This window comes from Leptomonas pyrrhocoris (assembly GCF_001293395.1).
Source record: "Leptomonas pyrrhocoris isolate H10 chromosome Unknown, whole genome shotgun sequence".
NCBI classification, from domain to species: Eukaryota; Euglenozoa; class Kinetoplastea; order Trypanosomatida; family Trypanosomatidae; genus Leptomonas; species Leptomonas pyrrhocoris.
In genome coordinates this window covers 1,447,345-1,471,410 of record NW_015438358.1, presented here as the reverse complement: position 1 = coordinate 1,471,410, position 24,066 = coordinate 1,447,345, and the positions used below count along the sequence as shown (strand labels likewise).

Here is a 24,066-nt window from a genome sequence, read left to right as displayed (position 1 = left end):
GATGTAGAAAACGCTGTAAAAGCAACCGCTTTCTCAATACATGCGAAGAGGAAGAGAAAAACCCGAAGAAAACAACGGCAACAGGTCTTTGCATGAACCACGCCCCCGGCGATCGTCATTTCACTGAAATGATGATTTCTCGTTTCTTTTTCCACTCTCTCCCTCTCTCCTGTGGGCTCTCACGCCATCTATTTCCTCTCGTTTGTTTGTTTTTCGCGGTACACCACGGTGACGTGTGCTTTATGTACCTCGTTCATCTTTTGCCGGCAATTCACAGCTTCTTTCTTTCCGTTCTCTCCCCCCTCCCCTGTGGCAGCAGTTCAGCATCAACCTCTTCACACACGCACGAACATATTGAGACTTAGCGCTTCTCTTTTGTTTTGCTTTTTTGTTTCTTTGCTTTGTAGGCTCTCACTAAGAAGACGTTACGTCAACGCTGAAAGATTCCTATTTTATATACATATCCACATTCTTCAAGAGAAATCTCACCTATTCAAACCGTGTGTGATAGCGCCGCATCGTCATCGGTTCTTTTCCCCCGCTGAAACGTCGGTCTCCACGTTTTGTAATTCAAGTCGTCACACAAACGTTGTCCCCCTTCGCCCCGCTGTTCGGCGTGATTTCTACTACTTTTTCTCATTTTGTTCTTCGCATTACACTCTTCCAGAAGCGTCTCGTATCGTGTCTTTGTCTTGACTCTGTTCTTTTTTTCTTTTTCTTTTTGGATCTCAAGAAGTCGCACGAGCACCCACAATGCTTCGCCGTGTCTCTTCTCGCGTGCTACCGAAGGCATGTGGTGCGGCCCACAACATGTGCCTTCGCTTCTGCCTCAGCATCAAGGTGCCGACGATTGCCGAGTCCATCAGCACTGGGAAGGTGGTGAACTGGACCAAGAAGGTCGGCGACGCTGTTACCGAGGATGAGGTAATTTGCCAGATTGAGTCCGATAAGCTCAACGTGGACGTGCGCGCCCCCAAGAACGGTGTTATTACGAAGATCAACTTTGAGGATGGCGCGGATGTAGAGGTGGGCGCAGAGCTGTCAACGATGAAGGAGGGTCCGGCCCCAGCTGCCGCGCCGGCTGCCGGAAAGGAGGAGGCGGCGAAGCCCGACGCCCCGAAGGCCGCTGCTCCGGCAGCGCCGGCGGGTGCGGCTGCCGCGCCCGCTGCTGCTGCGCCGATGCCTGCAAAGCCCAGCGTGCAGACCGTCAGCGGTGCGGACCCGCGCGTGAAAAGTGTGCGCATCTCGTCGATGCGGCACCGCATTGCCGACCGTCTTAAAGCCAGCCAGAACACGTGCGCCATGCTGACCACCTTCAACGAAGTCGACATGACACCGCTGTTTGAGCTGCGCAACAAGTACAAGGACGACTTCGCGAAGCGCCACGACGTGAAGCTGGGCCTCATGTCGCCCTTCGTGAAGGCGTGCGCGATCGCCCTGAAGGATGTGCCGATCGTGAACGCCTCCTTTGGCAAGGACACCATCGACTACCACGACTTTGTAGACATCTCCATCGCCGTCGCCACCCCGCGCGGACTCGTGGTGCCGGTGATTCGCGATGTGCAGAATATGAACCTGGCGAACATCGAGGTCGCAATCGCCGACTACGCCGCGCGGGCGCGCATCAACAAGCTGACCATGGCGGAGATGACGGGCGGGACCTTCACCATCTCCAACGGCGGCGTATTTGGATCGTGGATGGGCACGCCGATCATCAACCCCCCGCAGAGCGCCATTCTCGGCATGCACGCCATCAAGAAGAAGCCGTGGGTGGTGGGCAACGAGATCAAGATTCGCGACATCATGGCCATCGCCCTCACGTACGACCACCGCCTCATCGACGGTGGCGACGCTGTCACATTTTTAGTCAAGGTGAAGAATTTGGTGGAGGATCCGGCTCGTATGGTGCTGGACCTGTCGTAGAAACGCTGCTTTGTATGCACGTAGCAAGCAGTGAAAAATAGGTAGAAACGGGGAGGATGTAGACGAAGGCGAGAGGAAGGCGGCTGAGTCATTTGTGTGTTGATTGTTTTCTTCTCCTTTCCGTTCTCCACTTCCGTCCTCTTCCTTTTCTTTTTGTTGCCTTTCTGTTGGATTTATTGTTCTGTTGTCTAATAGTAGGAATTGCCGAGCCTGCATCTCTTCTAGTTGTTTTGCAGCTCCTTTAGTGTTTTCTTTCTTCTTCTTGTGTTTTTCGCCTTCTGTGGTGCATGTGCGAAATTGCTGTTGTTTGTGTGTGTACATCGCAGGAATGAAACACGACTGCGTTATTTTCTTTACAGTTTATTGCCTTCGCCGTCTTCTCTCTGTTGTGGTTGTTTTTGTTTCTTTCTTTTCTCTTCCCTCATATTTCCAAATGGCCCCGATAACCCGAAAGGACCAAAACCGATTTTTCTCGCTATTTACGTCTCCCTCTATTTACCTATCTATATATCTATATAAAAGAAAACATGAGCTTCTTATTTGTTTTGGTGATTGAGCAGAGTAAGTGCGCCACAACGACTTGAATGAAGAAAAGAGAAAAATAAGGAGACAAGTTGGAAGCAAATTCGTTAGTAAGCCTGCGTTGGTTGCCACATGTGGAGGTGTGTGCGTGTGTGTGCGTGTAGCTGGAACCTTCTTGCAAGGCAACTAAAGGTGGGAGCACAACGGGTACCCGAAAGCGCGCCTTTCTTTCTTTTTTTTTTTCCTGTCCGGCTACTCTTTGTTTCTTTAAGAAAAAAATGTTTTCCCTTTTTTTCCAGTTCGGTGAATCCACCGTTTTAAGGGTTGCTAACGCCTCCCTCGTGCGCTCGTCAATCGAAAAGTATAACCTGTTACACAAAACAACAACGAAGAAGGAAAGCCGTCATCTGCCTTTATTCATACATCGTGATCGAAGTTTGGTTAAGGTGGCAAACGCATGCGCTTATCGCCTTGTTTGAACTGAGTGCGTGGTCAACGAACCCGCTCTGCACGCACTGGTGTTTAAGCGTGACTTCGAAAGAAATGCGACAGGACACCGGATGCAGAAGGTTGAGGAACTCAACACGGGTGCCAGGAGTGCCTGCCTACGCGAAAGCATGGGTGGGAGCCCAGAAGGGCGGCACGCTACATATTGTTTAAAACGCTGTATTGAGGACCCGGTTGCAGGCGTACATGAAAAGAAGACTTCCTTCTTCCTTGTTTCTCCGCCCTTTCCTTAGTACCCTTGTGTAGTTGACAGTGTAAGAGCTCTCTTGCATCCTCTCTTTGTGTCGTTTCTGTTATTATCGGTGAGGGTAGCACGCATAGCAACTCATCAGCACGCATACGACGCGCGGGACAGCAGCAGTGCTTCTTGCGTTCAGTTATTCGAAAAGGAAAGCCAGGATTTGAAAAAGAAAGTCTTCAGTTCCGTCATCATGGGACACGAGCAGGAACAGGTGCGTGTGCTGTCGAAGCAGGAGCTGCTGACGACGCACATCGGCGAGCTCAACACGAACTACTCCGTTAAGCCGCATCTCGAGTACACGACGATCCGCGCCGTCAACGGTCCTCTTGTGATTCTTGAGGATGTGCGCAAGCCGACCTACGCCGAAATTGTCAACATCGAGCTGGCTGACGGTAGCGCGCGTCGTGGTAAGGTGTTGGAGGTGGATGGCACAAAGGCTGTTGTGCAGGTGTTCGAGGGCACTTCCGGCATCGACGTCATGCGCTCCAAGTGCGAGTTCACCGGCAAGGTCATGGAGCTGGGCGTGAGCGAGGACATGCTGGGCCGTATTTTTAACGGCTCCGGTATCCCCATCGACAACGGTCCGGCCGTGTTGCCGGAGCAGTACCGCGATATCGAGGGTATCCCGATCAACCCCCGCGCGCGTGTGTACCCCGAGGAGATGATCCAGACCGGTATCTCGTCCATTGACGTCATGACGTCGATTTCGCGTGGGCAGAAGATTCCGCTCTTCTCCGGTGCCGGTCTCCCGCACAACGAGATCGCGGCGCAGATTGTGCGCCAGGCCGGTCTCGTGAAGCGTGAGGGCAAGCAGGAGGACTTCTGCGTCGTCTTCGCCGCCATGGGCGTGAACCAGGAAACGGCCCGCTTCTTCCGTACCGAGTTCGAGCAGAATGGCTCCATGGAGAAGACGGTGCTTTTCCTCAACCTTGCCAACGACCCTACGATTGAGCGCATTGTCACGCCGCGGCTGGCCCTAACCACGGCCGAGTACCTCGCCTACGACTGCGGTAAGCACGTGCTCGTCATTCTCACCGATATGAGCTCCTACGCTGACGCCTTGCGTGAGGTGTCTGCCGCCCGTGAGGAGGTGCCCGGCCGCCGTGGCTTCCCTGGCTACATGTACACCGATCTCGCCTGCATCTACGAGCGTGCAGGTCGTGTGCTGGGCCGCGCGGGGTCCATCACCCAGATTCCGATTCTGTCCATGCCGAACGATGACATCACCCACCCCATTCCTGACCTGACTGGCTACATTACGGAGGGTCAGATCTACGTTGACCGTCAGCTACACAACCGCCAGCTCTACCCGCCGATCAACATTCTGCCGTCGTTGTCGCGTCTGATGAAGAACGCCATTGGCGAGGGCATGACCCGCAAGGACCACGGCGGCGTGAGCAACCAAATGTACGCCGCGTACGCCATCAGTCGCGATATTCTCGCCATGAAGGCCGTCGTCGGCGAGGAAGCGCTGAGTAGCGAGGATCTGCTGTACTTGGAGTTCCTCGGCAAGTTCGAGCACAAGTTCATCTGCCAAGGCTTCTACGAGGCACGAGATATCTTTCAGAGCTTGGATCTCTGCTGGGAACTGCTGCGCACCTTCCCGAAGAGCATGCTGAACAAGATCGACATCAAGACTCGTGACGAGTTCTACGACCGCCAGCCGGGCCGCAAGTAAAAGGAAAAGAAGAAAAAAGACTGCTAAAGAAACCCGCGGCGACAACAAAGAAGAAAGAATAACATGAGTCACCAGCTGCACTTCACGTGTAACTCCTCCTCCTCCTTCTCCCGTGCTGCTCAACGGTTTGCGGCGTCTTCACCTCTCGCAATCTGAGCTACTAGTGATGGCTGTCGTTTTTTTTTCCCGACCACCTTGTACAAGTGTTGTTTGGCATCTGAACCACAGAGGGAAGCGAATTCGGGACCCCTTCCCCTCCAAAAAAGAAAAGAAAACGGTGTGTTTGTTTTTGTATCGAGTCAGTGCTTGTTGCACGTATGCGTCCTCGGTGTTGATCGCGAGTTGGCGATTATCGAAAGTACCCTCTCCCCCCGCTTTCGTCTGACTAACCGTTTGCTGATGTTCCGTTGTGGTTGTCACACCTTTTCCCTACGCCTCCCGCTTCGTGTTCGCAGCTGATTCAGTTTCACTCATTTTTTAAAAGCAGCAGCCACACTTGTTTTTTTGTTGTTCTCCTCGGTGTGTCTGTCGAACGGCAGCTTTTTTTTTCTTGTCTTTTCCAGTGTGTAGGAGCATCTCTCCATCAAGAAGGGAAAACTGCATTATCGTCGGGGCTTTTATCGAAAGTTCTTTTCTTCTTCTCCCCTCTTCAACGGTTTCTTGAACGTGCTTTCATCACTCAAAGAGGGAAGGATGCCATTTATGCTACTGTTTCCATCTTCGCTTTAAAAGAGAAAATGTTGCTTGTAGTCGGTATTTAGCTGGGATAATTATGCATATATTTATGATTGGTGTTGTTGTTGATTCGTGTGTAGTCGACGTTGCGTAGCGTGTTTTTCTGTTTTTGACGGTGGTGATAAATAGGTTACACAATGGAAAAAAGGAACACTGGTGGGACTCTAGAGTTTTTGCGGCGGCGCTTTTCCGTGTCAAGCGCGTATCGTCGACAGCTGGGTGTGCCTCTTCGCTTCTTTCGCATAGGTAAGACTGACGCGCAAAACCCAGGTCTTGTGTTCTTCGTACCAATGCCAAGTAGCATGGATCGTACGTGACGGGGCATGTGTTCTGCGCCGTATTCACGTATTGGAAACATCCAGGAAAAGTGTCTATTGAGTCGTGGTGTTGTGGATGCATGCCGACACTTTTTGTCCCCGTAGGTGAAATGCACGACGGCTGTTGGGGACTCCTTCGCACGTGCTTCTCTCCCTGTTTTGCAAACAACCGATGAATACGTTTTCTTTAATTTTCGCTTTCTTCCTCTCGTTTCTCCGACTTCTTTTTTTATTTGGTTGGACTTACGCGCCTGCTCTCAAATTCTATTCACAGAGAAGTTTGTACGAGCCCAATACCAATGTCCTCCGACACCGCCGCGTCGTGCCTGTTGGACGTTGTTGTCTTCGCAGGCGGCGACTCTCTGGATCTTATGCCCCTGAGCACGGTGGAGCAGAAGACGATGCTGCGCATTTGTAATCGACCGCTCATTTGGTACACCCTCACACCGTGGATCGACGCGGGCTTCGCTACCTTTTTCTTGTGCGTCAACGAGGACTACGCCGCGCTGCGTGCGTACCTGTCCCGCGCCTTCAGCGGGGTCGACTTCCACTACATACTCGTTCCCTCGAAAGTCGGCGACCACGCCTCCACCACCTGTGACGCCGTGAAGGCGTACCTCTGCTACAAGGAGGCGCTCCGGCTGGGCGAGGAGGGCCCACTAATTGCCTCCGCAGACGTGGGCGAGCGGGAGGCCTCGCCAGCGAGTACGGAGCGCGCCGGGTCGACGTCGGGCACTCGCGACGCACTGCGTCATCGAGGCAGTGGTGCAGGTGCGACCGCAGGCAGCAACGCTCGTCGCTCCACCACCGGCGGTAGCCGCGACCCGCTGAAGCTGGAGCGCGTGAACAGCGCAGGGCTTCCGCGCGATGCAATTCTGCTCAGCTGTGACTCCATCTTGGTCGATGTGGATATCGCCAGCTTCGTGGAGCGCCACTACACCTCCCTCGCCTCGGTGACGTCGATGCTGTACCGTCCGCTGCGCAAACGTGCCGGGGAGCAGAAGGGCGGAGGTGGTCGCGGCAAGGGTGCGGCGGCGGCGGCAGCTGCAGCAGAGGCCCCGCAGGCCTCCTTCACGCACGCCTTCTCGTGTGTCGCCTATGAAGAAAACGATGCGACCAGCTCAATGGCGCTGGGCACCCCGTGTGGCGCCGGCAGCGGCAGCGCTCTCACCTCTTACGTCCAAGGCGGAGGGCAGTCCGGCCAGCATACAAGGGCGACCTCGCCGTCGTCTTCCAAGCTTCACGGGTCAGCAGCCGCTGCTGAGGAGGAGTCGCATGTCAGTCACCACCGCCTGCATTACATTTACCCCCTCGAAGGTAAGCCGGAGGTGCGCATCACCATGGCATTTGCGGCACGCCGCCCTGACTTGACCTTCGCCGCCGACGTTGTGGAGGCGCACGTGTATTTAGTGAGCCGCTGGGTGTTGGACTTCATCGCCGCGTCCGCCGGCATCGCAGACATGATGGTGCGCAAGGACATCATTCCACTGCTCGCGCGAAGCCAGCACACGATGGTGAACGCGTCGGAGAAGTCCTTCGTCACGCCGTCGGAGAAGCTGCACACGAACATTTCGCTGCACTGGACTGGTGAGGGTGCCGACCTGTCGGTGCAGTCGCTGAACGCCGCGCGTGGCCTGCCGCTGCCGGAGGTGACGGACCCGTTGCGGGTCTTCTGCAGCATTTACGAGGAGCACCCAGATGTGGCGTGTCGCATCTACCGCATGAACACGCGCGACAACTACCGCGCGTTGCACCACGAGATCATCTCCGCCAAGTGCTTCCAGCTGCAACTCGATGAGCCGGCAGCGCAGACGGGTGGCGGAGCAGCGCCGTCTCGCCGCAGCGCTCCACCGTCGCTGCTGCAACACCACGGCACCTTCGGCCACCACGGAGGACCTCAAGACGCACACGCAGACAGCAAGCCTTCGCCGTCTCTCGGTGCCCTCGCGCTCGCCGCTCTCCTCCCGGACAACCCGATCACCATCAAGGAAAAGATAGCAGATCAGCAAGTCTACATTGTCAGCAGCTTCATCGACTCCGTGCCGCCACCGAACGTATTCATCACGCGCAGCGTCATCGGTGCGCACGTGAAGCTGGAGGCGGGGGCGCGTATTACGGACAGCATCCTCATGGGCAACGTCGAGGTGGGTGCGAAGGCGGTGATCGCGCACAGCGTCATCGGCACCGGCGCGGTGGTGAACGCGGAGTGTCGCATCGGGGGCACGATTGTGGCGCCGCGCTGCGTGGTGGAAGAGAACGCGCAGGACACCATAATCGAGTGAAGTTTGCGCGAAGACACAGGCGTATCTATAGGGGAACAGAAACGGCATTGGTGCGCGTGTGCGTGCTGTGCCGATTTAAGGTGGATCTTTTTTTTTGTTTATGTGTTTCAGATTGGCATCGCATGATTTACGTGTGGTGTCGGTTTGCGATTTGTGTCGACGGCGGCTTCAAAGTCTCTCGTTGTAACCGGGGAATTCAAAAAGAAGAAAACCTCAAGGAAACGACAGAATGGGTGGTCAGCTCAAACAGCGTTTGATGATTCAATTGAGTACCGTTTCAGCTTGACACATTCGCATCGCGCAGAGGAGGAAGAGGGGGCAGAGAGAGAGAGAGAGAAAGGAAAGGACGAAAAGACGTGTCTTCGCCAGTCAGCTTCGTGCCGCATAAAACGGCGATACAATGTGTTGAAGGGGAGAACAGGCGTTGAAGCGCTTAGCTCGTCGCTTCTCCAGAAACAGCGAAATCCTCATGTCTCTGTCATTCTTTGTTTCTCGCTGCTTCTTCTTACAGAATTCTTCCCTTCCCTATTACTTCACAGCCGCAATTCGTAAATCAAAGGGACACAAAGCTCATCCTCTCTTTCTCATTACACCATGGAGTCGCGTGCATCCGCCGCTACGCCGGCAGAGGACTTTGTGTGCCTGCACTTCGTGTTCCTCCATCACGGCTACCATGGGCGAGAGACGGACTTTCACTACTTGAGCAGCACCGCAGAGAGTGCACTACGGGCGGCGCACGGCGATGACGCACCCGCTTCACAGCCGGCCTCGCCGCACTTCGTTTTTATTCACCCTTCCGGAAGTAGCTTTCTGCGAAGAGAACAGGGCGTCGTGGCGTACGCGCAGCGATACAGCAATCACGCCTGCGCAGTTATTTCCGAGACACTCTCTCCCTTCAGCAGGGAAAGGAACAGGGGCGTCGACCACGACGATAAAAGTGGACGCGGTACGGCTGCAGGTTCGGCGGCCCGCGGCGCACCCGTTGAGTTGCACTTCTCAGCCGTCGGGCACTCCATGGGTGGACTCATCCTACGGTTCGCGTTCCCACTCATTATGCGGTGGGTGGAGCAACTTGTCTCGCAAAGCCCATGGGTGCGCGGCGTGCACTGGGACACATTCTGCACGATGGCGACGCCACATCTCGGTGTGCTCTACGTAGGGTCCCATGTCAAGACCTTTTTGGGGAAGATGGCGGGCAGTCTACTGTCGGCCGCCGTCGCGGATCTCTTCTCCCAAAGCACGCTTATCACGCTCGACTTGGTGACTGAGGAGAGTCTTGCGGCATGGGCGAGGTTCAAACGGCGGGTCATCTTGAACGTCGTCGACGATCGCATCGTGGTCGTGTGCAGCAGCAGCTTTGTGATGCCGTTGGATGTGCGTCAGCGCATAAGCGCTGCGGTCCCATCGCCACCACCAGCGTCTTCTTCGCACGCGGCACCGGCGGTGCTAAACAGCACAGACGAGTCGAAGCAGTCCGTCGTCGCCGGCGCGGTGCGTGGTCCGAGCCACGGCAAGGAGCATTCCGGTCCTGAGAAGCGGACGTGCTTCGATGTGCCGAACACAGATGCCTCGGTGATGCATCTGGCTGAGTTCGGCGTCTACTGTGCGTCTACAGTAGAGGGGCTGCGGCGCAACGCGTACGAGCTGAAGAAGCTGTCCGACGAGCTGTGGCCGCCGGAGTTGCTACCGCAGCAGCGCGCGTTGGCCGAGCGTATTTTAGGACGTGTCGGTCCTCTCGAGCTGCACCTCCTTGACTTCCGCCCTCTCCGCGACGCGCCAGTGGAGTGCCTGCCCCGTCACGTCGCAGAGGCGCGTGCGAAGTTGGGCGTGTGTAGCAGTGCAATGATGGCGCTCGGCGCGCACAACTTCAGCCACGCCGCCATGGCGTGCAAAGGTCTTTTTAACTATCCCGCGTTCTTTGGCTTCCCCTCCGAGTACATTGTGACGGATCTTCTGGGGATTCCCTTGACGGTGCATGGGTTGTCGACCGACGCCAAGGACGCTTCGACTTCTTTATGATGCGCTGCAGTAAATGCTGTTCTCTAGCGTTGCAAGTCGTCGATTGCTTGTATTCTTCTCTACTTTTTTCCCCACAATGTTTTCTATTGCTGTTTATGCTTCATTGGCTTTGGCGAAAACCTTCGCGGTTTTCTGTAGCCTTTTTCTCCTTCTCGTCTCTCTCTCTCCTCCCCCCCCCTCTCCCGCGTATGGCGCGTATTATTCCGCGTCAACCCTGCGTTGATGCGATGCCACCAAAAAACAACCACAAAAGAACGAATACGCGCTTCGTGCTCAATAAAGCCGTGAAAGGAAGTATATACATTTCCTTTTCAGTTCTCGGGAAGATTCCGAAAATGGCTTGCGTTTTGTGGCGGTGATTGCATGAGAAGATGGATGCCTCGTGTGCGCGTTTGCTTTCCACCTTCGCTCTTGCGTGTGCCGTTTTCCCTCTGCTATTTTCTCCACTTCCTCCCTTCTCTCCTCACCGCACCCGTTGCTTTTGAACTGCTTTGAGGTGAATTGAAGAGGGAGGCGAGAAGAAACCGCTGCTCCGCTTCCTGCTTAGAGAACGTCTGTCAATTCATTACAAAAGAGGAAGGCCCTCCCGTCCTCTCCAGCGACGAGACGTCGATGACGGTGTCACGACGCTCTCGACCAAAAACTGGCGAAGTCATTATTTTTGCGTTTTGTATTCTTTTTTTTTTCCTTTGCTGGACGTGGATGTTGAAGAGCCGCTTTCATCGTTTGCCAAGGCGGGAGACGCAGCGCGGATGCCGGCGTTTCCTTTGTATGACTCTGCAGGGACGAGGGACCGTGCTTTGTCTTGTGCTGACTGTCGTGGCGCTGGCCTTCACGTCTGCGGCAGCTAGGACAGAACTTCCCGATGACGGTGTCTCCCTTGGCAGCTGGTCGGACGCGACTTCGCGCTACTTCGGCAGCCCCTCCGCATTTGTACGCGCCGATGGCACAAAAGAGACGGTGGTGGCACCTCCGCTCCACGTGCTGGCGTTGATGGACTGGCAGTCGGAGCGGCGCACAGAGTTGCTCGTGACGTGGCCCAATCGTTCTTCACTGACCCTGTGGGCCAACCGTGACTTGGCCACCTCCTTAGTCTCCCGCACCCGAGCAGCAGCGTTGGTGTACCATCCCATCTGGTCAACCGAACAACTGCCAACGCCGGGCAGCACGTCCACTGCACCGCGGTACGTGGTGAGTGCGATTGGGGCCGATTGGCTCGGCCACGGCGACGCGGACGTTCTGCTGCAGGCGAGCGATGGAGGCATCTACGTGCTGCGGCACTCGTCGGTGTCAGCCTGGACGCCGTCGAGCGCATTCGAATCGATCGCCATCGTCGGCGAGTCTGCCCCGTTCACGCCGCTGACAACGCTGAAGCAGCCCACTGCGCCGTCACTGAGCATCGTGGCTGACTTTTTTCCCGCAAACGCGACCCGCGACGCAGCGGAGGGCGCCATCGCCTTTGTGAACGTCAATGATCAGCTCGTTCTTCTCTCTCGCGTTCCAGGTTCGGCGTGGCCGCCGCGGTACACTCCACACGTTCTCGCAGATGAGCAGAGCGAGCTGACAGGTCGCAGGGTGCTGCCGCTGTCCATTCTCGCTGCTGACGTCAACGAGGACTGCGCCGCGGAGCTGCTCTACGCCGTGCGGGACTCCCGTCAACACCGTTATGAGGTGCATCTCTTCAACACCGCCTCCCTAGCCGATTCGTCGGTGCCGAACGGGACGGTGCTCGTGGCGCTACCTGAAGACAAGGGTGAGCGCTACGGCGACACCTTCACGTTGGCCGACGTGAACGGCGACGGCCTGCCAGAGCTGCTCGTGACGGTGCAGCTGTCCAGCCAAAGCAGCAGCTGCGCATCTGCTGACAGCACGGCCGGTGCGGCAGAGGCATGCACGCCCTACCACGGAGTGCGCATCTTCTACCCATCGCGGGCCGCGGACGTGAGCGGGTCACCGCGCTGCCGTACCACTGCCGCCTCCTCGAGTGATCACCACCTTTCCTACAGTCTGGACAGCAGCGAGCTTTTCGTGCTGACACCGACGTGGTGCGGCGTGGAAAGCTGGGCCGGTGGTGCATCTGGCACGCCACTGCCTTTGTACATGCCGAGTTACCCCTCTGCGCCTCTCGTGCTCCGCCCCGGCGATTACAATCGCGATCGACTGGTGGACTTGGTGGTGCCCAGCTCGTATGGGCCTCTGCTGTTGACCTCCCGTGCCGTCAACGGGGCGCGGCCGCTGGTCTGCACGGCGCTTGACAGCGGCACTGGCAAGGAGGCGGTGCAGACGGCGATGGCGAGGCTGGCTTCCTCGCCGGCCGCGCAGCTGGAGGCGTACCGCACGGCCACGCCCTTCTTCGCCACCTTGGCGCTGCTGGGTCGACTGGAGATCGTGTTGACGCATCATCGAGTGCTCACCACCGCAGTTGCCTCTTCAGCCACCGCGATGGAGCAGATATTGGTTTACCAAAACGATCAGGTGCCCAGTCGCTCCTACTTTCTGTCCGCCACCGCGTTGACCACGAAGGCGTACGGTGCGGCTTGCATTGGCGCCACGCATCACATGTCCTGGCAGGACATTCACATGCGCTCGCACTGGGCTACCGTGACGCAACAGGGTCGTACGCAAAGCCACGCGCTGCTCCCGCCGCACGTGCTTGTGGGTCTGGATGAAACCTTTTCCTATGTGCACGACTACACGGTCGCACTGCGTGTCGCCGCGGAGGGGTCGACAGAGTTGCAAGCCAAGGAGTGGCCGTCCTACCTCTGCCAAATGCGCAAGTGTTTGCTGAAGTGTTCTCAGTGCACAAGCCGTCGACGTGGCACCTTCAGCTTTACCTGCCCACTTCAATGTATCGGCGGCTTCTCGTGGTGGCCTTGGCGGTTGCGTTGGGCGTGATCGGCGTGCCAGTGATTTGGCTGCGCTGCGGTGAGATGCGCCACGACTACAACGAGTGGCGCATGCCGTGAGGGTAAGAAGATGGTGCGCTGCTGTTCAGAAACACACAGACATGCAAATATATATGCGGTGCTTTGACGAGCTTCGGTTTAACGGTCATACTGCCTGCTCGCTTGAAAAGATGGAACTATCTTTTTTTTTGCTTGTGTCGGTTGCAGGCCTTTTTGTGCACCTGCTACGCAAAACGTTGCTGTAACGTGCTCTTCTTTTATGCTAGTGTCGTGCTTCACAAGCTGCTGACATTCTGCCCGATGTTGATGCGCTGTCCGCGTGACTGTACACACAAAGAACTATGTTTTATTGGTCAACACGAGAACGTTCGATAAAAACCGCGTGTTCACACGCTCAAGACATCGAAACGGTTGTTAAACTTCCACACACTGTCCGTCTCTGGAAGACAATAACAAAAGGAAGAACAACAACGCTACTCAAAGCAACCTCTATCTTTATCTGTTGCAGCGACACTGAAGCCGTGTCTGCGCGGCTATGTCTGCGATGTCTTCCTTTGGCTCCTTTCATTCTTCAGTTGTGCTGCTTTCTTCCCTTGGCTCCATCTGTTCGAACGCAATTCTTTCTATGCACTTCAAAGGCTTACACATCCGTCAGAATGGGACATCTCGACCAGTGGCGCTCCCGCCAGAAGATCGGCATGGGTAAGGGCTCCCGCTGCTGCGTGATCTGCTCTAACCAGAAGGCCCTGATCCGCAAGTACGAGCTGAACGTGTGCCGTCAGTGCTTCCGTGAGAACGCTGAGCACATCGGCTTCAACAAGCTGCGTTAATCACAGTCGTTCACGTTTGGCTCATGTAGGAATTGCGGATGTCTTGCCCTGCGTTTTTGTGCGGAGGTGTGAAATGGACTCCAATAAATGGCGACGCTTTCCCGTGTTCTTCGTCGGTCGCCGCCTCTCGTTAGTTTCTGTTCTCCTGCTCAGGCCGATCGCACAGCGCAGAGTGTTTGTGTATAGTTCATCATTATCTTGTTTTTTTTGTCTTCTGTCACTTCAGACTTTGTTTCCAGCGTGGCACGTGAAGCGAATGTGCAGCAGCGCCATATGGATTCAGGATAACAAGTGGCACTCCAAAGAAGCAAACAAACGAAAACTTCAACTGTGTGCAGGCGAGCAGCTTCAGCAGGACATATCTTTTTTGTCTCAATAGACTGTCGTCGTCTTCACTTCATCCAGTTCACCTCTTGTCGCCTTCCGAGACTTCGCTCTTGATGGAAGCGAGCAACCTCGTGCGCTCAGAGGCAGTAACCGTCACGCTTCTGGAGAAATGTCTAGAACAGTGAAAACGAAGAAAGCAATCCGATGTCGCATTTTCATCCTGTCTGCCTCTCCTTTCTTGTCGCTTTCCCTCTTCACGTATGTCGGTCTTGTATAGTGTTCAACATCAGTTTTTTACTAAGAGCGTGTGTGTGGGTGTGGTTTATGTTCAGCACGCACAAGTTTTCCCTCTGCTCCTTCATTTGGTTTCCCGTCTAGCGATAAACTGCTTTACGGTCGGAAAGTGGCGATTTATATAGAAAGAAAGAAAAATGTAGACGGAGAACCGCATGAGACTTTCACTTTCTTGTTTAGTCTCGTGAAAGGTGGCAGCTTGTTGCTCTTCCCTGCTGAGTTTATCGTGTTGGTGCTCTCCGTGCGACGCAATTCGTTCCTCCCCCCCTCCCGTCTTCACATAGACGCTGTTTAGTGTCCTATCTTCGCATCTGTCTCGTTTTGTTCGTTTGCCAGCGAACTTTTTTCTTTGCTGATTCCACCTTTTTTTTGTAATGCAGTTTTCGCGTGTTTCCGTGCCGGGCGTGAAGCGCGTCATCACGCTCTGCAGCGCGAAAGGCGGTGTGGGCAAGTCTACCACCTCCGTCAACGTCGCGCTGGCTCTGAAAAACATGGGACATCGCGTGGGTCTCGTCGATGCGGATATCACCGGCCCGTCCATTCCCACCATGATGGGCGTTGAAGCGTCGCAGGTCGAGACGTACCGCATCGCAGGCAGCGACCGCTTCGGTCCGCCGATGAACTTCGGCGTCAAGGTGATGAGCATGGGTCTTCTCGTGCCGTTCGACGAAGCCATCGCGGTGCGCGGCCCCATGGTGAACAAGTACATCCGCGCCCTGCTCTTCCAGACCGACTGGGACGAGCTGGACTACTTGTTGATCGACATGCCTCCGGGCACCAACGACGTGCACTTAACCATCACGCAGGAGGTGATGCTCTCCGGTGCGGTGATCGTCTCCACGCCGCAAAAGGTCGCCTTGATTGACGTTCGCCGTGGAATCGACATGTTTGCCGCCGTCAACACACCGGTGCTCGGCCTGGTGGAGAACATGAGCTACTTTCAATGCGATGAGTGCAGCAAAAGGCACTACTTGTTCGGCCACGGCGGCGTAGCCCGTGCGGCAGAGGAGTTGAAGGTGCCTTTTCTGGGTGAAATCCCGTTTGTGAGCCGCATTATGCAGGACACGGACGACGGCATTCCTCCTGCTTTGCGTGGTGATGCCACCCTCGCAGCCGCGAAGCCGTATTACGAGCTGGCCCAGCGGATTCAACTGTCATTGGATGATGCGGCAAAAGGGGGCAAGTCTGCCGGGCCGGGGCAGGCAGCAGAGCCGACCATCACATTCGAGTAATCTGTACCGGCTTCTTTTTTACATGCGATTCACAACAACAACACAATCATTTTCACGCGCATCCTTTTTTTTTCGTAGAGCGTTTAATGAAAGGGGGCGGAGCACCAGAAACTTGGAGCTGTCGGATGCGACTCCCGAAAGCTCTTCCGTGCTTACCGATTTGACGACCGACAGAGCACGGGCTTCGGGTGACCGTGCAGCAATGCGTGACAAACAGAAGCGCCGTTGCTTTTCCACTCCCCTTTACGTAGTTGGGAAAAAAGAAAAACAAGCGTCAACATCATTGTCGTTGGCGCAACGCCAACAAAAGAAAACGTTTATGTTTAATCCTCGCCGTCGTTTTTAACTGCATCGCTTTTCCTTCTCCTTTGTTGCACCCTTTCTCCTTCACTTCTCTCGTTTCACGACGCGTTGCGTGCGATTTGCGCTCTTCCCAAACACACACACAATCACATTTAACTTTTGTTACCGAAGGTCTTCGCCTACGCATCTCTTGCTCTCTTTCATTTAAAAGAAAAGCTCCACTTATTCGCTGACCATCGCCGCGTTGTCCCATATTTTGACTACTATTGTCAGTTGACAATAAATGCAATAAGTGCCTTCTTTTGCTTTAACCGTCTTTTTTCCCCTTTTCTGATTATTTTGTAGCATTAACTATTTTTATTTTTCTGAGAAGGACCTGCTCGTCTTTTTCCTCCTCTTCCCTTTCGCTTCACTGACCTCCTCTTTTTTCTTTTGACATACTGCAAACCCATGCGTCGCTACGCCGTGACTTTGGCACTTCTCGCAGCGCTGTTGCTGTGCTGCGGTCTTGTCGCCGCGGAAGTTACGCCGCAGGTCGCCGCCCCACTGACCTTACACCTCAAGAAACCCGTGTTTGCCCCAGCAGTCGAGAAGCACAGCAGGAAGCTGGATGACAGGTTCGTGAAGGCGCAGCTGCCTGAAGTGGCTCGGCTCTTTTTCGCAAATGAAAAGGAGTCAGTCGTGAAGGGCACCGCTACGCAAGAACAGCAACAGCAGCAGCAGCATCCCGCTCAGCAAATGGAGTCGGTCGCTGCTGTTACCGAAGACGGAAAGGCGATTGAGGGGGCACACGAAGACGCAAAGGAGCTTCGTGCCATCGCCGCCCACGTCTCTGCCTCGACGGGTCCGCACTCGGTTCATCTGCGTCACCTGCGCCATCAGCAGATGTCACGGACGCTGGGGAGGGGGGCCGCGTTGGTGCTCGCAGTCGATGATACGACAAACAAGACAACTAACACCTCGTCCCCTGCATCCAAGCACTCGACGGCGGCTGAGGAGTATGTCACCGTTCTCTCTGGGGGCGTGATTGCCTCCGTGACGATCGCGCTCGTTTTCGCCTGCGCTTTGTTGGTGCTCGTGCTGATTGAGATGGTCACCAGCATCGCCGAGTTTGTGGAACACCGCCGCGTGCTGGCGAGCCACAAATCGCGGATCAGCGATGACCCGGCAGAGCCGAAGTACGGCGACTTCCGCGACACCGCCGTGAATCTGCAAGTGTAGAAAGGAGAAGAAAGGTTATGGTGACCTCGGGCGAGTAATCGCACAAGCTCAAGAGAGAAGAAGACGGGAGGAAAGGGTATTCCATTTGCGCGTTCCTCTGTTTTGTGATGGCGATGCGAAGGTTGTCGTTCTACTTCAGGAGTCAGCCGCGGAAGAGGAAAGCAGAGGCGACCCAGGTTCGACGCGAAGGACGAACTCCCCGCTCGTGACATGAACAGCAGCAACGAAAAGAGAGACTTGATGGATGGGAGGAGGAAAGGGGTGGCGAGGAAGAGGTTGGATATACCAGCAAGCAAATTTGCGGTCCTTCCGTAAAGACCTTATCCAGCCATTTCCTTTTTCTAGCTCCTTCTGACCGATCGGTGTCTCTTTCTGTTGTGCTGGTGGTTTTTTATTCGTCGGTCTTGCTTTCGCCTCCCTCGAGCTTTTGTTCTCGTTCGCGAGGTGCTGTAGCACTCGACCACGCTTGTCTCTTTCATGAAAAGGAAAAGAAAAAGCTAATATAAAAATTCCGTACAGTGTCGTTTCTTTCTTCCTGGTGCTTCCCCCTACCCTCCCCCCTTCCTCTCACTCCGGCCCTTCGCACTTTACGAATCGGCAGCGGAAGCCGCCTGTGTGCGAAAGAAAGACAAACCACGCGGATATTTTTGTTTTTTTTTTGTTTTGATACTTTGTTTTGTTGTCTTCTCGATTTCTTTTCTTTATTTTACTATTATTATTATTACTATTATTATTGTGATTTCCGCATGAAAAATAAAAGGTCGCTATTCAGGCACAGTAAAAATCACGCCAGTCAAAAGAAAGAATGGTGAAAAGGAATCCTACGTTTGTTGAGGGAAAAATATTTCTAGCTGAGCGTTTCGCAGGAGTTGCAGAGTCCACAACGCAAAAGAGAACACGGAAGGAAAAGTGCTGTGGTTATGTGTCAGTGTGAAGTGACGATTTGCCGTCTGTGCAAGTGCGGGAAGAACTACAGTCGTCTTGGAGCCGAAAGGGAAACAAGCTATGTGTTCTCCACTGCAGTGTTTAGTTCTCTGCTTGTGCTTGCGAATGCTCTGCGTGAACGGTTTGATTTCTGTTCCACATATTGTTCTTTCTGCCGTTTTTTAAAGGAATACGTGACACGATACACTCAGAATCATCTCCAAAGCGTTTTTTTTTTAACTGCATTGAAGCGTCAAGGCATGTGTTCTGAAGGCCTTGTTTTAAAGAGAAGAGATAAACGAATTGTGTCTTCCGCGAAGTCAGACCTTTTCCAACAAACGTGAAGTATTTTTTGCGTTCGCAACGCAATGATGTATTCTATCATGATTGTTTCACACCTGCGGTAAAAGACTCGATAAAAGTTCGCTCCCCTCTCACCACCTTCTCTGCTCTCGTGGTTTTTACACCCCTGTGCAATCACCTCGCAGGGTGCGCCGAAAACACACTAGAAGCCTACATCAGCTGTATTCTTATACAATCCAAGGTCAGGGCTCTCTGAAACACGCAAAGAAAAATAGTGTTTTCGTCACTGCGGGAATGGACGCTGTTCAAGAGCTCATTGAGAACGTTAGGCAGGCGCAGGTGGATGGCAGCTCCCGCGCGGTGCCGCTCGTCTCGGCCACCGCAGCCACACGTCGCACAAAGATGGTGTTTGTCTACAGCGACGAAGACGAAGATGACGTCCATCGTGGTGCCGACGACGCCGCACGTGGAACGGCGGTGATGCCGTGTGAGAACCACGCAATCCCTCTTTCCGAGGACGCGCTGGCGGAGCTGCGAGCCGACGCACACGCCATCGACGCGCCTCTCCATGCGTTATCTGACGGTGCAAATGAAGAAGATGCCGATGGGATGGGCAACTTATTTTTCCAGGAGGATGTGCTGAGCGGGTTGGGCGCAGCAGCCTCGGCACCCGGTCTGACCTCGACGCTGATGCATAGCTTAAGCTCTGCGTCATCTGGACGAATGCACGTGCGCGAGGTGGACGCACCGGCGCTGTGGGACGGCGCTGTTGCCTCTGCCAACACCGCAGCGGATGGTGCGTCGGAGGCGAACGCAGCCGCCGAGATGCCGGCACTACTGCGACGTGGTCTTCCAGCTTCCACGTTTGTGCTGAGGTCGCGCCGCAAGCGGTTTCGCGACCCCGACGGTGAGGTGGCGAGCACGGCGCAACCGTTTTCGTCAGCACCCGCAGCTGCCACACAAGTCTCATCCTCGGTGGGAGAACCTGTCGTCTTCTCCACGGGAGGTGCTACGGAGGCAGAGGAGTCTGAGGCTGTTCTCGAGGAGCTAGATGTGTTACCTGTGTATGACGAAGACGGCAAGACGGTGCGCGCGCTGCAGACACGTGGTGGGTACCAGCTCACGTTGGACGAGCGCGATTTGCTTGAAAACGCAGACGAGGCGGATGAGGAGGACGCAGTAGACGGTGCAGCTGACAGTGCAGCTGATGACGCAGCGGTCGAACCCTACGGTGAAGACTCGGCTGAGGCAGTGGAGGACAACGTTGTCGAGAGGCAGGAAGGACCCGACGCGGATGCATCGGACGTCCTCGCCGCACCCGCCGCGGAGGAGTGGGGAGACCTCTTCGATGACAGCAGCGACAACGAAGACGAGGAGGAAGAAGAAATCGATGAAGCGATCGTTGTCGCGGTCGCAGAGCAGCTAATGCGGTGCTGCGAGGCTGACGACTTGGACTCGCAGATGAGCTGCGAGGCAACTCGCTTCGTTGCGGCCGCAAAACCGCTTTTAAAAGATCTTACGGAGGAGGCGATTACACCAAAAGAGTTTGGACAGAAGATTGATCGCGACCTGCGTCGGTTTCAGCGCGTTTACCGCAGCGTGTACCGCCCACGCGACTCCCCGATTGTCATTGATGGCGTCGTCATGGATATGTAGTCGTGGCCCATCTCCTTTCACATTGGTGCCTGACGCGATGGATCAAGTTCAAGGCGATTGTTAAATCGAAGGTAAATCAGCTTTTTATCTTCTCCACCGTGTAACTGTTCCTCTCGCAACCCGCGTAAGTTGCGTGTCCGCATGTTTGTTGTGGTTTCTTGTGTTATTTTTGTTCTTTTGGAACTTAAATGGTGTCGAGTAATGCCCTTAAAGCGCAACGAAACGAACGGAAGCTAACTAAACTGACCACATATTTTTTTAAAGTAATGTAGCCGGGGCGTGCGTAATTCCAGCTGCACTGCCTTGATAACAGTATCACCCTCCAGCCTTCTGTACGTGTCTGCGTGGCAGCCCTTTTGCACCTTAGCAGCGTGGAGAGAAATGCTCGCGCTGTGTTTACTCATCAGCTGTGTGCACTTGTGTGGCTGCCTCGAAACCCTTCTGGGACCTTTTTTTCCCCTTTTGCTCTTTGGAAAGCCTGTTTTTCTCCTTTCTACACCTCTCCTCCTTTCTCGCCACTCGCACGTTTTCGCTTTATTTCTGCCCCGCATCGGGGCTTCGTGACGTGCGCTGTGGAACTCTCGCGTAAATGTCTCACGTCCGTGCAGTGTAATTGCGTAACGTGGTGAAGGTGTCTGGTTTAATTACTTTTTTTTTCTAGTGATTTAATGCGCGTTGTTGCTTTGTGGTAAGGTATAGAGAAAACATCAAGGAGTATTACATCAAAGAGTTTTTCTCCTCTTCAATCGTTTTGACGGACCTTCAGACTTCCACGAACTGCTTACCTTCGACGCGTGCAATTTTCTTTTGCCGTCAATCGTCGTTCGTGACGTAGAATCAAAAGAGGACAACTCGGTGTGTGTCTTTTCGGGGGGAGTTTTTGCTCGCACATGACGGTCAGCTTGCCATACAGCCGCTTCCCACTGTGTTAGATTGATTTTTTTCTTCTTCTACTCTTTTGCGCTTGAACAAATCAGCGGTCTCGAAAAGAAAAGTGAAAGGCTAAACTGTGCGTTGCTGGAACTGCTGCTTCTCTCTTACCTTTCGCTTACGTTTCTTTTGGCTTAAACATCCTTCTCTCTGTGTCTTTTTGTTTTTCTCTCTCAGGAGAGTTGCATTACACGCCTGACAGAAACGGCGTACACGCAAGCCAAAGAAAGCATACTCTTTTGGCGTTTTTAAAGTCCATTTTTTCCTTCCTTTCTTTTTACTGCTTGTTTAGCAGTCAGTGTGCGCTTCACAGCTCATTTTGTTTTTGTTTTTCTTCTTTTTCATTCTTGTCCTCCTTCTATCAACTCGGTGCTCATCTGCTGTTCCTTTGTTTGCTTGCCTCACAATTCCGGTTGCGCTACGGTGAACGTCTAACGCTTCCATTTCTGTTGTGTTGTGTTTGTTGTTGCTGCTGCTGCCGCTGCTGCTACAAAGACAGAATAGAAACGACACCAAGAGGGAGGAGCAAGGAAAAAAGAAGAGAGTTTAATAGCCCAGCTACAAGCGCGACGCGTGTCATTGCAGAAATTCAGTATGAATCCGTCGGCCGCCGCGTTTGTTCCTAAGAAAGGAGAAAAGTCACCCGCGAAGGGCAAGACGAACGCTGCTGCGCATCCTCCATCACCGCCGCTCGCCACGAAGCTCAGCGCTGCTGCCCAACCTTTTGTGCCCGTGGCCCCAAAGACGGACGGACCGGTGCCCGCCGAGGAGTTGAAGCCAGAGGTGCGGCCGATGGAGGTGCCGAAGCAGGCGACCGCGAAGACTGCCGCTGCTGAGTCGCCTGAGGGACCGGCCAAGGAGACCAAGGACACGAACGACGATTCGCAGCTGGACTGGCTGCCCGAGGCGCAGCCCGTAGACTGGTCGGAGAGCAAGCTGCCGAAGCTGTTTGGGTGTCACAACACGGCTGCCAAGGCGACGTCGACGGCCATTCATCTTCACGCCTCGTGGGACCTCTATGCCGATGAGCACCAAAGCGGCAATGGCTCCCCTGCCCTTAGCTCTCCTACCCAGATGATGACCTTCGAGCCCATCTTTGTGGCCAACGTCGCGGATGTGGAGCACTTCTGGCGCTTGTGGCGCTACCTGCCCGCGCCGTCCGCGCTGCCGACGCTCTTCACCTACTCGTGGTTCCGCAAGGACGTCCGCCCCGAGTGGGAGCACCCGCGCAACAAGAAGGGCGGCACCATCACAATCGTCGTGTTCGACCGTGACCGCTCGGGCCTTAGCGACAAGCAGGTGCTGGACGACGTGTTTATGGCCATGCTCGTTGGCGCCGTTGGCGAGAGCTTCCAGGAGTGCAGCACCACTCTCAACGGCATGATGCTCAAGGTGCGCCCCAATAAACCGGTCACCCTGCAGCTGTGGACGGCGCATTCAGAGGTGGGCAAGCTGAAAACCTTCGCGAACAGCGTCCGCGACACGCTGAGCAAGATTATGGGTGCAAAGACGCTGCAGAAGATGGAGTACTACTCACACCATCAAAAGCAGGCCTCCACTAATAGCCTCGCCGCCCGCATGAAGGCGAAGATCGCTCCGGACCACACGTTTTAGTAGCATTCAGCACGCTTCCGCGTGTATATATATCTTAAATAAACACCTACGCACACTGCTGGGCGTCTCATAAACGCAGCAGCAACAAAAAACAAGGCGTACGCTGCATCATCTTTGCGAACGCAGTCTCGGGAAAAGTAACATCGGCGTACGTGTGTTTGAAAGGCAAACAGCTGTGCTCGTGTTTGCCTCTTCTTTCCTTCTTTTTTTTTTCCTGCTGCTGTGTGGTTTATATACGTCCCATGAGCGTTCGACAGAATTGGTTGTCGCTGCAGCGGCAACGCTTTGCGTGGGAAAGGATTTCCTTTTTCTGTCTTGTTTAAATTAAAGAAAAAAGTGAAAGGTGAATGGAAAAAATATGTTAATGAACTAAACCAGAATTGAAGGTGCACTGCTCCATTTAGGAAATTGACGTGCTGGGAGCTGCACAGGCGTTACGGTACTTTTTTTTGTTCGTTGTTAGGCGGATGGTGATTTGCGGAAGGTTGTATGGAAACACACAGAGCAGAACAAGAGGGTCTTGGACGCATATGCAACACACTCGAAAGGGGAGAAAGACTGATTTGGCGGGAGCTAGGAAGACAGAAAGAGGGATTTCGATGCTTTACAGCGGGGCAAACGGCAAATCGGCGCGCGCAAAAAAACGCACCTTTACCATCAAGTGCGCCGCAGGCGATGGCTATCTTTTCGTTGGTTTATTTGTCTTCAACGTTACCAATGAATTCTTCAAAAAACACAAAAACAGCAACGTGGGGGACGACAACTGTTTTTTTGTCGGCTTATTTATTCTTTTCTCTTTCTTCTGGCTTTGCGTACAAATCTTATGCATTGCCGCGTTACTCGTATGAAATGTTGCCCCTTCCGCTCTTGTCTTCTTCAGTTGTCTTTCTCTCTCTTTTTCTTCTATCTTGGCACTTTCTTTCGTGCTTTGTTTTTGTTTTGTCTGTGTGTTCGCGTTGGCTGTGCGCGATGATGTGGGAGCCGGTTTTCTTCTGTCTCTCTTTATAACGGTGTTAATAAGCCAACTTCTCATTTTTTTTTCTTTAGTAATACCATCAAACGAAAACGAAAAAAGGCCCTTTCTGGCAGCGGTAGTCGTTTTAGAGCCGTGTCTAGAGCTGCGATGCGCCACGAAAAGGAAGGCGAACATTGCTGTAAAAGGCTTTCTGTGGAGTTTTAATCTGGTTGCTCGAGAGCTCATTGTTGTACATGCATGGGAGTACTTCTGACAGCGAAAAAAAATAATAGTAATAATAATCTCTCCACTGTTGCATGTACTCAAACAACTGCTTTCGGCATTCA

The 24,066-nt window shown here is 54.1% G+C and overlaps 9 protein-coding genes across 13 annotated transcripts; all 9 read left to right on the top strand.

The window, feature by feature from the left end:
• Positions 1–276: 276 nt before the first annotated feature.
• On the top strand, positions 277–1,923 carry ABB37_01539 (putative mitochondrial 2-oxoglutarate dehydrogenase, E2 component; the record flags this gene model as incomplete). 2 transcript variants are annotated; one of them, XM_015798085.1, is made up of 1 exon in its annotated part: positions 277–1,923. In XM_015798085.1, exon 1 carries the CDS (start codon positions 754–756, stop codon positions 1,921–1,923), a length of 1,170 nt encoding a protein of 389 aa, XP_015663605.1. In that variant the 5' UTR covers positions 277–753. The 2 variants fall into 2 exon arrangements, with proteins under 2 accessions (XP_015663605.1, XP_015663604.1); XM_015798084.1 differs by having other exon boundaries at positions 316–1,923.
• A 1,261-nt stretch (positions 1,924–3,184) lies between these two features.
• ABB37_01538 (putative Vacuolar ATP synthase subunit B) lies at positions 3,185–4,871 on the top strand (the record flags this gene model as incomplete). 2 transcript variants are annotated; one of them, XM_015798083.1, is made up of 1 exon in its annotated part: positions 3,185–4,871. In XM_015798083.1, exon 1 carries the CDS (start codon positions 3,384–3,386, stop codon positions 4,869–4,871), a length of 1,488 nt encoding a protein of 495 aa, XP_015663603.1. In that variant the 5' UTR covers positions 3,185–3,383. The 2 variants fall into 2 exon arrangements, with proteins under 2 accessions (XP_015663603.1, XP_015663602.1); XM_015798082.1 differs by having other exon boundaries at positions 3,198–4,871.
• Positions 4,872–6,196: 1,325 nt separating this feature from the next.
• Positions 6,197–8,205, top strand: ABB37_01537 (hypothetical protein; the record flags this gene model as incomplete). Its single annotated transcript, XM_015798081.1, has 1 exon — positions 6,197–8,205. The coding sequence occupies exon 1, from the start codon at positions 6,223–6,225 to the stop codon at positions 8,203–8,205; it is 1,983 nt and encodes a 660-aa protein (XP_015663601.1). The 5' UTR covers positions 6,197–6,222.
• A 510-nt stretch (positions 8,206–8,715) lies between these two features.
• On the top strand, positions 8,716–10,224 carry ABB37_01536 (hypothetical protein; the record flags this gene model as incomplete). Of its 2 annotated transcripts, none has more annotated exons than XM_015798080.1 (1): positions 8,716–10,224. In XM_015798080.1, exon 1 carries the CDS (start codon positions 8,800–8,802, stop codon positions 10,222–10,224), a length of 1,425 nt encoding a protein of 474 aa, XP_015663600.1. In that variant the 5' UTR covers positions 8,716–8,799. The 2 variants fall into 2 exon arrangements, with proteins under 2 accessions (XP_015663600.1, XP_015663599.1); XM_015798079.1 differs by having other exon boundaries at positions 8,744–10,224.
• Positions 10,225–10,730: 506 nt separating this feature from the next.
• On the top strand, positions 10,731–13,119 carry ABB37_01535 (hypothetical protein; the record flags this gene model as incomplete). The annotated part of the gene is made up of 1 exon (XM_015798078.1): positions 10,731–13,119. Exon 1 carries the CDS (start codon positions 10,837–10,839, stop codon positions 13,117–13,119), a length of 2,283 nt encoding a protein of 760 aa, XP_015663598.1. The 5' UTR covers positions 10,731–10,836.
• A 1,444-nt stretch (positions 13,120–14,563) lies between these two features.
• ABB37_01534 (putative mitochondrial MRP protein-like protein) lies at positions 14,564–15,813 on the top strand (the record flags this gene model as incomplete). The annotated part of the gene is made up of 1 exon (XM_015798077.1): positions 14,564–15,813. The coding sequence occupies exon 1, from the start codon at positions 14,956–14,958 to the stop codon at positions 15,811–15,813; it is 858 nt and encodes a 285-aa protein (XP_015663597.1). The 5' UTR covers positions 14,564–14,955.
• Positions 15,814–16,286: 473 nt separating this feature from the next.
• Positions 16,287–17,337, top strand: ABB37_01533 (hypothetical protein; the record flags this gene model as incomplete). 2 transcript variants are annotated; one of them, XM_015798076.1, is made up of 1 exon in its annotated part: positions 16,287–17,337. In XM_015798076.1, exon 1 carries the CDS (start codon positions 16,567–16,569, stop codon positions 17,335–17,337), a length of 771 nt encoding a protein of 256 aa, XP_015663596.1. In that variant the 5' UTR covers positions 16,287–16,566. The 2 variants fall into 2 exon arrangements, with proteins under 2 accessions (XP_015663596.1, XP_015663595.1); XM_015798075.1 differs by having other exon boundaries at positions 16,327–17,337.
• A 1,411-nt stretch (positions 17,338–18,748) lies between these two features.
• Positions 18,749–20,220, top strand: ABB37_01532 (hypothetical protein; the record flags this gene model as incomplete). Its single annotated transcript, XM_015798074.1, has 1 exon — positions 18,749–20,220. The coding sequence occupies exon 1, from the start codon at positions 18,859–18,861 to the stop codon at positions 20,218–20,220; it is 1,362 nt and encodes a 453-aa protein (XP_015663594.1). The 5' UTR covers positions 18,749–18,858.
• A 607-nt stretch (positions 20,221–20,827) lies between these two features.
• On the top strand, positions 20,828–22,764 carry ABB37_01531 (putative Eukaryotic translation initiation factor; the record flags this gene model as incomplete). The annotated part of the gene is made up of 1 exon (XM_015798073.1): positions 20,828–22,764. Exon 1 carries the CDS (start codon positions 21,745–21,747, stop codon positions 22,762–22,764), a length of 1,020 nt encoding a protein of 339 aa, XP_015663593.1. The 5' UTR covers positions 20,828–21,744.
• Positions 22,765–24,066: the final 1,302 nt, after the last annotated feature.